The sequence below is a fragment of the Pteronotus mesoamericanus genome, unplaced genomic scaffold (assembly GCF_021234165.1).
Source record: "Pteronotus mesoamericanus isolate MK-2021 breed Mesoamerican mustached bat unplaced genomic scaffold, CSHL_Meso_final contig_24, whole genome shotgun sequence".
NCBI classification, from domain to species: Eukaryota; Metazoa; Chordata; class Mammalia; order Chiroptera; family Mormoopidae; genus Pteronotus; species Pteronotus mesoamericanus.
In genome coordinates, this window is record NW_026555100.1 from 7,389,879 (window position 1) to 7,402,513 (window position 12,635).

Genomic DNA, 12,635 nt, shown 5'->3' on the forward strand with positions numbered 1-12,635 from the left:
ACACTTGGCCATGGGCATTGGACTGGGCATCAGACAACCTGGTTTTGGGGTTCTTTTTATCGGCTATTTATCAGCTGTGAGTCTCAACAGCGTGAGAGATAAAATGGGATAATTATTTCCTGCCCGTCTCCCTCCCCTGACTAACCCATCCTGGAATCCCCAGGGCCCAGCACAGGGCTTGGCACAGATGGGAGCCCCCACCGCGGAAGGGCCAGCACTCTAGAGCGGCGGCCAGGGCCTCTGCCTGCTGTGTGCTGGGTGGGGCCAGGACAGAGTTGGGGTCATAGCTCCGTACTATGTCCTAGACAGCAGAGAAGCCGGCCTGCACTATGAATCTCCTGTGGAATTGCCAGGGCAGGCGCTGGAACCCAACTGCTGAGTGACTGTGGGCAAGTTCCTGAATGGCTCTGTATCTCAGTTTCCTCATCTATAAATGAGGTATCTTTATAATGCTTATGTCACAGGGTTCTCGTGAGGTGTAATGAAGACAATCCATTTGAGTGCTCGGCGCAGTACCAGAGACACAGCATGAACCCTCAGTAACATCAGCTGTCATTATGATGGTGATGATGATGATGATGATGATGATGATGATTACTACTCTGACTAGCATCATCACTATAGAGCCTTGAGTAGCAGGGCACTAGGTTGATGTTCTGTCACTCTCCTCAAGGGTGGGATTGCCTGGGGCCCCAGCGTGGCACTCACCGTGGCATTGACGGTGAGCTGGTAGGCCTGCGTGGTCTCGTAGTCCAGCTCCTGGATCACTGTGACGATGCCACGGGCGCTGTCGATGGCGAAGAACGGGGAGGGGGGCTGGAAGGAGTAGAGGACGCTGCCTCCTGCACCCAGGTCGGGGTCTGTGGCGTTCACGATGAAGATGGGCGTCCCCACTGGCGTGTTCTGGGGTGAAGCAAAGCAAATAAAAGGGTGAGTGGAGCTCGGAGCAGCTGCCTTCATCAGTGACTATTCCCCCAAAGCCCATTAACCACGTCCCTCCAGCCAACCAGACCCATGGCCTTGTCATTTTTATTCTAAGAGGGTTCAGAGGAATTTAAAATGCAGTTTCTATTTTTTTTTTCCTTTTTTTGATGGCCTCCTGGTGGCTATAACAGCGCCAGTTCCAAAGATGATCTGCCCATCCTGGAGTTCTGGATGAAAGCCTTTCAGTCCCAAAACCCCTGTTTCTTGGCAGTTTTGCTTCCTCTGTTGAGTGCACCCAGCCTGCCCGAGCCTCAGGCCAGGGCTGCTCTGGAGGACACCCGCCAGTCTGCGTGCCAGGAGGTTTCAAGGGCAGGGAGCTGGGAGGTGTGTGCTATGGGCATGTGGCAGGGGCCTGGGGGCTTGGCTTGGCACCCTGGCTTGCCCCGGGGTCGGGCACACACATACCATCCCTGGGCCATGGCAGCCTGCCATCAGAGGGGCCCACAAGGCATGCTCAGACGTCACCACGTCCTGGGAGCCTTCTGTGATTCCCTCTGCCATACAACGTGTAGAGACCCCTGCTGCTTTCTCACCTGGGGTCTTGGGTTAAATGTGACTTCCTCATGGAGGCCTTCCAGATCCCTAGGCAGGGCAGCCCCCACTGGCCCCCACCCACATCACTGGTTATATTCAGGGCCCACAGCACCCTGGAATTCTTTGTCCCCTACACTTTTATAACTCCTTGGTCAGCGCCTGTTTTCCTTCATAGCCATGTGCTCCACGGAAGACAGGGGGCTCTATCTGCCTTGCTTAGCACTGTGCTGGGCACATATCAAATGTTCAAGAAGTACCCCTTCTGAAGACATGAAGGAGTCTCTGATAGCACGTAGCACATTATATTTTGAGTATCTGTTAGCATCCCCTGCCCAGCTGTCAGCTTTCATCACTGCGGCGTCCGCCACAGGGCCTGGTTGGTAAGCCATGCCTGCTAACTGCTGGATGGGTTGATTTATTCATAATTTAGTGAGCTCCAGACACATCTGAGGACAGGCAATCTAATGAGGCCCTTCACAGAGAGAAAAGGTAAAGATCTCTGCTCCCATTGACTCATTGTTATGTGCCAGGTCCCGTGCCGGGGACTGCATCTGTGACAATAGCTTTCTAGGTAGCAGCTATCGTCCTGTTTTTGAAAAAGAGGCTGAGATTCAGAGAGGTAAAATAACGTGCCCAAGTCACAAGAGCTAGGCAGTGGTCGGCGGCCTTGAATTCAGGTCCAGCCCATGACCTCAACCTCTCTACTAAATGCTTCTCTAAAATATCGATGGCTATCCTTTCCCTAACTCTTATGTGTGACGCTAAGGTCAACTGCCAGCATAGGTGGCACCTGCTGGCCAGGAGTGTGGAACTGGCCTGTAAGCTCCCTGAGGGCAGAGACAAAATATTTCTGGTCCTCTGTGCTCTTTTTACACTGGGACAAATGACTGGGTCCTCTCTGACACGTGCAGGGCTTTTTTCAAGAAGGGCACCCACACTGCTGGCCCCTCTCTGTGCTGCTGGCCATAACCGGGGCCATGCATCACTGCCTTAAGCAGCTTCTTTCTTTGGGGACCAGGCTCGGGCATGCCAACAGCCCTTCTCCAGGACTATCTGCTTGAGGCAAGGGTGTCCTTAGTAAGGTCCCTAGTCAGGCTGGAGAGAGACCCCAGGATAAAAAGCCACAGAGTTGTCACTGTTCTGAGTGTGTGGATTCTCTCTATCACCAGGCAAGTATCAGGCTCGGTGTAGGACCAGTCCTCCTCTACCCAGCACTGAGGACGGGAGGCAGGCGGGGAGGCCCCTCTCCTCCACAACGTGCGTGACCCCCTGGTGCCCCTTTGCATAGAATGCAGGCGCTCAGGGCCTGGCCCCGTCTCCTGCCTTCACACTTTATTTCCTGGCAGTTATGGATTCTTGGCTTTTTAGCTAACATCATGTGTAGTATCTGTTCTTATCAGTTTAATATTTCCTGGCAGGTAGAGCTATTTGTACTCCTCAAACCCAGCAGGCTTCCTCACACCTCTGGGTTTCTGAAACTGCTTTTCCTTCACTAGGTCTGCCCTCCCCAGTTCTGGGGCTTGGAAAACGGATACTCTTTTTTCCCCCCCAAAAGAGAATCAAGTGTGCAAGGAGGCTAGGATTTCTGGGATGGACAGACCTTGGCTGGAACCCCAACCTTTCTGTGTGTTTTTGGGCTAGTTACTTAATCTCTCTGACCCTTAATTCCCTCTCTGCACACTGAAGTTAATAGTATCTCCTATGAAGAGTACAGAAACTCATGAGTGTAAACTTCCCAATATGTAGTAAGTGCTTCAAAGATGGCAGTTGTGATTTTATTGTCTGAGTACCTTCTAGAACTGCAGACAAGAACGCCTTCAATGTTAGGACAGGGTGGTGTCAAGAAGCACTATGAATTTTAATGATACTGTGCTGGAAATTCCTTGTCTGCACCAACCCCCCGGATCCACTGAGTACCCTGTTCTGCCTCCACCTTCCCACCCATCTGCCCCCTAGGGTGACCTCACTGCATTCCCAGGCTCCCTGGCCAGCTGGCTTCTGATAATGGAGGTGCTGGTCAGAGCTCAGGGTTTGGGGAGGCATCAGGAAGAGAAACAGTTTGGGGTGTTACTTCCCTACTCCATACAGTTCCAGCCTAACAGCCCCTTCTCCCTGGCCCCAGCTTTTGGTGGCCTCTGGCCGCACTATTGCCTTCCCTTCCCCGTTCAGCCCCAGGCAGAGGTAGTAAGAGCTTCCCTGTGGCTAGTCTGATACCTTAGCATCTCTTAATGCCCCTGAGCCATGCCCACCCATCCTCCAAGCACCCAGCTGCTGTCTCTACACTGAAACGCCTTTATCGGAACTACTGAGATGACCTATTTCCTGGGGGATCCTCATGGATACAGGGACTCTGCAAATACATCCCCACAGCCACCAAGTGCAAAGCCCAGGGCTGAACTCCCCTAGCGCTGGGCTCAGTGAAGCCAGCCTCTGCCCTGACATGACACAATGGTGGCACTGGTCTTAGGAGATATTTATGATGTTCTCAGCTAACCTACAGTTCTCTCCCCCTACCCCCCATCCAACATGCACATGACATGTGAGCGCCAGAGTCAGCCACACGCTCCAGAACAAAACACTCCATTGGGGACTGTGGTTCTTGCCACAAGAGGGCTGGACGTGCTGATTGCACAGCACGTCAGACACCCCCCCCACAGAGCCAGTGCCCATGCTCCAGGCCCCTGCCTCGGGGAGGAGAGGACATTTCACCCATCCATACTGCGTGGTCTCTGTGAAGGGTCTCCGAGCATCTGATCAGACTGAAGTGCAAGATCCAAGAAGACAGAGGAAAAGGAAAAAAAGAAGAGGTGGTCCTGTGTCTGACCTTCTTGGCTTTTATGTTTCATGCCCTGCAGTGGAAACCCATTTAGTTTCTGCATAACTTAGAAAAGGTTTTAAGTAGGCCTGGCAAAGAGCCATTCATATTCTTAGAAGGGACAAGCCATTGGAGAGAAGAGAATGCTGACTTCCTGCATTTCAGGTCCTGGGCGCCATGCTCTGTCAGGGAAATGAGGTGTGAGGGGACAGTCATCAATCAGCGTGTACACCGGGGGCTCCTCCAAGCACCCAGCTGCTATTCCATGGAAATGTGCAGATGTGCTCACAGGTCTACGCAAGCAGATTTCCTCCATGGCGCCAGGTGCGCCTGGCTTTCCGAGTATACCTCAGGCAGGAAAAGTTGGTGGCTCAGAGCACGGACTCCAAGTTTGAGTCCTAGCCCTTCCACTCATTGGCTGGAGACCTCAGACATATGCTGTTGAACTTCCTCTGTTGGCCTCAGTTTCCTCATGCAAAGGAAAATGTAAAAATACAGCTAATCACAGTACCTACCTCCCTAGGGCTGTGAGAAAGATTACATAAGATCCTTATGTGGGAAAAAATAAAAGCTTCTTGCTGAGCCAGGCACACAGCAATAGTGAAAAGTACTCAATAAATGGTCATTGAAATTATTATTATAGTAATAAAATACCATCACAGACAGCCTGAGATGAGCCCTATTTAAGGGAGGGCGGGCATTAGAAACAGTGTAAACAGTCAATCTCTTCATCATGAACTTAGACAAATGGGCATTTTAAAATTCAGAAAGAGAACACCTCAGTTGATGGGTTCACGGTTGATGCCAACAGAGCAAGGGTGGGAGAACACCTGGAGACCCTCCAATGTGGGTTTGGAGGGCCTGTGGGAGGAGGGGTGGGGTCCGACGCAGGAGTGGCGGGGGGAGGGTGGTCCTGGAGGGCAAGAAAGCTCCTGAGCACAGCAGCCAGGCCTGACCATGCACCGCTCGGGAAAGGCTTCAACGTAGGAGCTGAAAGGATTATACAGTCCAGCTGCTCCATTTTACAGAAGGGAAAAGTGAGGGTTTGTGCCTTACGCTAGCTCTCCTTGAAGGTGGCTAATAGCAGAGCTGTGACTGGCACTCAGGTGCTTGGCACATATGTAGTGTTTTTGTCATCCCACCCAGAGACACCAACCACCGCCTCTCCACTCACCCTCCTCCCAAGTAAAAGTGCTCTTTATATCCATAGCTCTCTCTGCTCAAAGGGATGGATCTAGGTGGCCATGTTTATATCAAGTGACTTCAGACCCAGACCATATCTGACTGGTCCAGGTGTGACCACCTGACTCTAAGAGTTCAATCAGATGGGGTGTTGGAAGTTAAATCAATTTTCTGTGGGAACTTGAAGAAGAAGATTCTTGCTCTCTGGTTAGGGCCGGCGTGGGCACCATGACAGGTTGTCGCTACACAAAAGCCGTGGGTTTCAGGGCAGCCATGGGCAGGCAGAGGAAGCCCATCTTGAGAAGAACGAAGCATAGTGAGGGAGAAAGACTCTGGGAGCCCCCTGCCCCAGTCTTCTTAGGCCCTGCCTGGACTTCATTTCCTGTCTCTGGCTGTGGTGCTGAAGCCTGGTCTATTCCGTCCTTCCTGTGTGGGTACCCCCTTTGCTCACACTGGATTTGGTGGGTCTCGGCTCCTTAATCTCCACTGGCCACCCTCTCCCCCCCAGAATGCATTCAGCCCCAGACAAGGCCTCCTCATTCCAGCAGCTCTGCCCCAGGCTCTCCCTTATTCTCCCCTGCTGGGATTCTGCCCCTTTAATGCCCACCGTTGGGCCACAGAAAACAAAGCTCCTGGCCACTGAGCCTCGACTGTTGAGGGCACAGAAGGAAATAATGGGGAGAAGAATACAGCTGCCTCGGTGAATGAACACCCGTTCCTTCTTCTTTTTAAGTGTCTCTTTTATTAATATGCAGATCCACTCGGGTCACTGCAATGATCAGCGTGCAGCCCTGACTGGTGTGGCTCAATGTGTTGGGTGTTGTTCAGTAAACCAAAGGGTCATGGGTTCAATTCCTGGTCAGGGCACATGCCTGGGTTATGGGACAGGTCTCCAGCAGGGGGCATGCGAGAGGCAACTGATCGCTGTTTCTCTTGCATATCGCTCTTTCTCTCCCTCTCCTTCTCCCTCCCTTCCCTTCTCTCTAAAAATACATAAGTAAAATATGCTTAAAAATGATCAGCATGCAGGTGGGGGTGGCAGAGGTGGGCAGGGGACAGCTCGATCATGGGCATGACACAATTGGCCGTGACAGGCCTAGAGGAGAGATGTCCCTCAGAGCCAGTCTCTGCCCAGCTGGAGACAAGGAGACCAGAGGAGCTGCCTACCCTTATGGGGTCTGGGCTTGGGGTTTGGGGTCTACAGAACCATCACCAGGGTGTGGGCCTGGGCCACGGAGGCAGGGCCAAAGCACATTTCAGTTGAGGGGGGGCTCCCCCACTCTAATACACTTCTTTCTACATACTCATTGTGGAAACTGACTCTGGGTCCACCTTCTTGTTGGAAAGGAGGAGCTGGTCTTTGGAGGGAAGGCCTGTTGGGGCCTGATTACTCCTGCTTCTGAGGCAGGCCTCTGGGCCCACTGCTCTGCCCCAGCTCTGCTTCCTGCGCTCCTTCCCCAGAGCACCTCCTGCCCAGACCTACCCATTCCCTCATGGCTTCTGGGTCACTTCAGTGGAAATCTCCCAAAATGCACTGCTCATGCCTCCTGGGAGCCAGGGAGTGGGTTTAGGCATGATCCCCTGCAAAACCCTTACACCTGCCCAGTTGTCCCCGTCAGCAAGGACCCAACGCAGGCGGTTCGCAGACAAGGCAGGCCCCTGCCTCTTCCAGTTCCCATTTAAGCTCCATGTCATTTCTGATGGACCTGCTGTAAATGGGCCACCCTGTGCAATTCACAGACAAATAAATCTTTTCGCTACTCCTGGGGTGACAAGGGAATAGACTCTAGGAAAGTTCTGCCATGCAAAGGATCTTGTTCGTTAATAATAATGATAAATAGCTCACTTCTCACATGCAGTGTGAGTTACATTACACCCTAGGCTTCTATAGAGGTGGCTCGGGGCGCTGACTGGAACATGTGGGGGTGTACACCATGCACTGAGGAAGAAAGAGGGCCAGACAGAGAGAAGCGAAGAGGGAGGGTAGAGAAAACCGAAATGGCGTGAGTATAAAGAAAGAGGAAGGGGAGAGGAGGGTGGGGGAGAAGGGAAGGAGACATGGGACAAAGAAAATTAGGATGGGGTGGTGAGAAGGGCAGAAATGGAGGCCAAAAGGGAAATGGGAATGAGGGGAACAGAGTTTGTAAGAGAAAAGAGAAGGAAGGAAAGTTGAGGAGAAAGCGACTAAGTTAAGGGAAAAACAGATAATACAGAGGCAAAGATGTGGAAAGAGAAAAGAAGATAGGAGAAAGGGAAAATGCAGCCATACCCTTTACGAGGTGTGCCCCCCATTAGATGTATTCTGTGCTCTCGACTAAACGTCAGCAACAAGCCCCACCATTTCCACCATAGGTGCCATCTTTAAAGGCATTATTAATATTTATGGAATGCTTGCTAGATGCCGCCACAGTCTTTAATATCTTATTATAAAGCCTGTTATAAAATGCATTAGTAATAAATTCCTGACAGAGTTCTGACAGGGTGTGGGCGCCTCGGTGGATCCGAGCTAGGAACAGACCCTCCTGGAACACATTTTCGCTGCTCAGAGGCTGGGCTTCTGGTCTCTGAGGTGGGTAGGGGAGGGGGGAAATTAACTTGTCCGAAGTCACACAGCTCGTAAGTGGTGGAATCAGGATTCAAATTCAGGTTACTTCTGTGTTGCCAGACCTCGGGAACCCCAGAGATAAGGGTGGAGAGTGGGCTCAGGGTCCCTGCTTAGGAGGGGCTGATTCATTCACTTCTCTCTACAGAAGGGCTAGGGGCTTTAGGGTTGCCCAGATTAGAGAAGAAAGGGTTAATGGAGAGCTTTAAGCACCCCCACCCCCATCTTCAAATTTCAGCAGGAAGAAGATATCTTAAAATTTGCACACTTTCACTGGGGATCAGGAAATATGCTCCCACTGTGAAGAACAACTAGAGGTAAAGGCCTTTCTGACAAGGGGGAGCACGGGGCAAGTGGAGAGGCCTTTGGTTTCCACTGAGGGCCAAAGCAGGCATCTCTTCACTGGTGACTCTGGAGGCGGGGGCCTACTGGGGTGCCTGGGGAGAGCGTTGCCTCCATATGGGAAGGTTTGTGGAATTCTAGCTCATGGGGGTTGGAGGTGGGAAATGGAATCTGTGGAGATGTGGGCTGTATTTCTTTCTTACCTAGGCGATAAGGTATATGTGGGCACCAGCCGAGAGCAGGATCCAGACAGAGAAACGGTGCAGGGAGAAGAACCAGGAGAGGTGGATGGCCACGGGGCCTTGATGGGTATCTCAGGGGGCCCTATTTTGGTCAAGGAGAGGGTACAGATGTGCGTGCGCAAACCCACATGTATACATATGTGCTCCAGCACCTCTCTGGGGAAGAGTCAGGAAGAGTTCATATTACAACATCCCTTCTTTCTACCAGAGGCTGCTCTCTCTTGGATGATGTGTGCTGGACTGTAAGTGGTGCTGGGTCTGCTCTGAGAGCCGAGGCAGGCTGCCGGGTCGAGGCGCCAGCTCTGTGGGCAGGAGAAGCCCCAAGGTCTGGGTTCTGAGGCCCATGCACCCTGACGTGGCTTGAGCACCTTCTGCGAGTTAGGCTGGCCTCCCCAGCTGTTCCACATCTCCTCTGGGCCAACTCATCGCCCTCCTTATCCTGAGCCCCTCCTCCTTCTCAGCCTCCAGCGATGTACTGCTCATTCTGAGTCCCAGGAAGGCATTCATCAAAGTGCTTATCTAATGCCCCGCATGAGTTCCCGATATCTGACCTGCTGGAGTGATCTTGGACTTGCTCTCTCTCTCTCTCGCCTCCCACTCTTCATCAGTCTCCAGGGCCTATCAATTCTTCCTTCAACATTCCCCAAGTCATTCCTTTCTCTTGCCATTTACCTTGGTCACCTATGTAGTCCTAGCACTGTCATTTGCACGTAGAAGGCATTCAATAAATGTTTTAACACAGTCAGGACTTCCTGTTAAACATGGCAGATTGAACACATCCATTTACTTCTGTTTTTGTCCCATCCCCTCACCAAATGACACCAAATCACAATATAGGAATTAAAAATGCATAAATCTACAAGGGAAAAAAAAGAACAGGCAAAACCATGACAGCAGATGAGAAATGTCAACAAAATCCTGGAAACAAAACAAATGGAACTGAAAACTGACTTAGGAGAGAAAGGAAAGCCAATAGGCTGGTGTCTCAAAACCCCAGAAAAACTCGGGAAGTGGTGACACCAAGTGACACTGAAAACTGAAGGCTGGCTGCAAATCTTTAAGAAGAGTGGTTAGACTCCCAGATGCCTTCCCCAACTCTTGCGGGAGACAGAATGTTTACTTCCTGGAGGGGATGAATCAATCAGACTCTGGACTCAGACTGGAAGCTGGAAAAGGCACAGAAAATGGGGAGGCTAAGTGAAAAGCTGCATCTCTCTTTCACTCCTACCCCTGATCAGTCCTCGTTAGCCAGGTGGGGGACAGGAAAACTAGCCCAAGAGAAAACACAGATGTTAATGTGTTGAAATTCCCACAAAGAAACAGCTAGTTCCTTACCTAATTATCCCACAGCGAGGCCCACTGGTTAACAATCAGCCCCCTACCTTACCCTGCCCTAACACACACAGAAAGCTTCTAGGCAGCCAAATGTGGACTCATTATTAAGTATACAGACAGCTAAGGGTTATGAAACATTTAAAAGAGCCTCTAATGTAAAAGACAGTGGCAAGGCAGGGTGGGGGGCAGAGAGTAAATATACAACAGTAAGTATCTCTAACATCCTTATGTCAGGACATAAGATAAGACATAGCACCTTTGAAATAAGAGCATTCCAAGAGGAAAATAAAAAGGCTATTAGAAACGTATGACTCAACAGAAGTGTTGGAAGATAAAATTAAGTAAATTTATCCAAAAGTAGGACAAAACTCCAAGAAATGGAAAATGGAGGGGGGGATGGGAGAGGAATAAGAAAATTAGAGAAGCCATTCAGAAAATCCAACACCCAACTAATAGTAATTCCAGGAAACAGAGCAAATAAAGTGAGAAAATTAGCCAAGAAATAAGGTAAAAAAATCTCCCAGATCTGAAGGACATGTTTCCAGATCAAAAGAGACCACTATTTGTTCAGAAGAGAGACCCACATCGCAAAACTCTGAAGTTTCAAAACACTAAGTACTTTTTTTTTTTTTTAATTCTAGAGACTCTCAGAAAGAAAACAAAAGATTATATTCGAGGGATCAGGAATCAAAATGGCATCAAAGTTCTTAACAGTTACATTACAGGTTAGAACACAATAGAGAAATTACTTCACATTATGAGGAAAACTATTTTCATTTTAGAATTCTATATCCAGCCAAACTATCAACAAATACAAGTGTAGGATAAACACATTTTAAAAACAAAGTTAAAAAATTCAATTAATCCTTTTTTTGGAAATTACTGAATGGTGTATTCTACCAAAATGAAGGTGCAAACAAAGAAAGAGGAAAATATGGGTCCCAGGTAAAAGGGGATCTAATATAGGTGACAAAGAAACTCTCAGGGTGATTCTTCTCTTCTCCCTGATGCCCACTCACATCAGGACTCTTTAGCCATTCAGCCTCCAGAACAGCAAGCAAGGCAGAGCACAGCATGTTTGGACTGGAGAAGAAGAATGGATGTTCCAGGGCCAATACTGCCAAGAAAAACACAAACTGAATCTAAAAATCAATATACTCTTAATATACTGAGAGAAGGTATTTAATTATGTGAGAATATTTGGGGATGAATAAGTGATAGATTCATAGAACACTAAGCAAACAAACAAGAGGATTATTAATTCTAGAGAAAAGAAAAAAAGAAAATATAAGTACAGTACAGTATGTGACCCAGTTGTGAATATTTACATAATTATAAAGATACCTACATTAAATGCCTTTCCAGCCAAAAGGAGGGGTATAATTATGTTGGGAGGATGGGTGAAGCACATTAAGAGTGATTTGTGTATGTGTATGTGTGTGTGTAGCAAAATGAGGTAGAGGATGGTGTTAAAGAGCATTTCTCATCCTTCATAGCTGCAAGTCAATAGTTAATGTCTGAAACTGAAAAGTTCGTTAAGTATGTGATTTGGAAATAAAAGGGTACCTATCAGAATTTTTTTTTAAAGATTTTATTTATTTACTTTTAGAGAAGGGAAGGGAGGGAGAAAGAGAGGGAGAGAGACATCAATATGTGGTTGTCTCTCGCATGTCCCCTACTGGGGACCTGGCCCGCAACCCAGGCATGTGCTGACTGTGAACCGAACAAGTGACTTTCGTTTGAAGGCCGGCACTCAATCCACTGAGCCACACCAGCCAGCGCAACAAATTGAACAAGGTTCTTTCGGGGTGGGAATCAGGAGTGGGAAAGCATGAGGCTGAGCACTACTGTTTTTATTATAAGCCTCGCTTTACTATTTGACTTTTAAGTTCATGTACATATGACTTTGAAAAATCAATTAAAAAAATTGAAAAAAATGTATCTCCAGAGCTGGACCACTGAAGCAGCCTCCCTCTTTTAGCCCTGACTCTGTCATTGAACCTGAAAAGTCACTGCCCTAAAGCACTGATCTCCCATCTTATTTTTCTCCTCAAATACTATCAGCGGCTCCTCTTTTACCTCCAAGGCCAAGTCTCCTGGACCTTGAATACCACCACAGTCCAGTCAAAGCTTTCCTCTCCAAACTCATTTTCCCTTTTTGCCCCACTGAAACCTCTGCTTCTGTGGAACCATTCTACATAGCAGTTCCCAGAGTGTGGGTCCATCTCTAGGCCTTTGCTCATGGCGCTTCTGTCTTCTTCACCGAATTTCTTCTGCTATTTCCCCTGGAGTGCAGGAGTCATGACCCAGCCTAAGGGACTGACACCCCCTCCCTCCACGGAAGAGTCTGTTGGCTCCCCAGGTTTCTAGGCACCCATGTCGAGGCCCTCTCCCTGCCCCCCACACATGGACTCTGGCCTTTACACAGGTGATGCTAGGCATGCAACGCTGGGAGGAGCCTCTCTGAAGTTACATGTGGGGACTCCCTCCCTTCTTCTCAGAAACTTGATGTTTAGAGCCAGATGTGATACCCAAGTATGGAATGGCCCAGCTCCTGCTTATCTGAGGATTAAGGAGATCCCAGGCAATTTTTGTCACC

The 12,635-nt window shown here is 49.3% G+C and overlaps 1 protein-coding gene and 1 non-coding gene across 3 annotated transcripts in view; one reads left to right on the forward strand and one right to left on the reverse strand.

Moving 5' to 3' along the window:
* The window catches only part of CDH23 (cadherin related 23), a 363,213-nt gene that overhangs the window by 234,645 nt on the left and 115,933 nt on the right, over window positions 1–12,635 (reverse strand). For both annotated transcript variants that reach the window (XM_054572651.1, XM_054572650.1), the window contains exon 6: window positions 709–903. In XM_054572651.1, the coding sequence (XP_054428626.1) occupies window positions 709–903 (195 nt within the window). The remainder of the gene's footprint in view (window positions 1–708; window positions 904–12,635) is intronic.
* On the forward strand, window positions 2,867–3,051 carry LOC129070041 (U2 spliceosomal RNA). Its single transcript, XR_008529062.1, has one exon. It is a non-coding gene; the product is annotated as a U2 spliceosomal RNA (small nuclear RNA).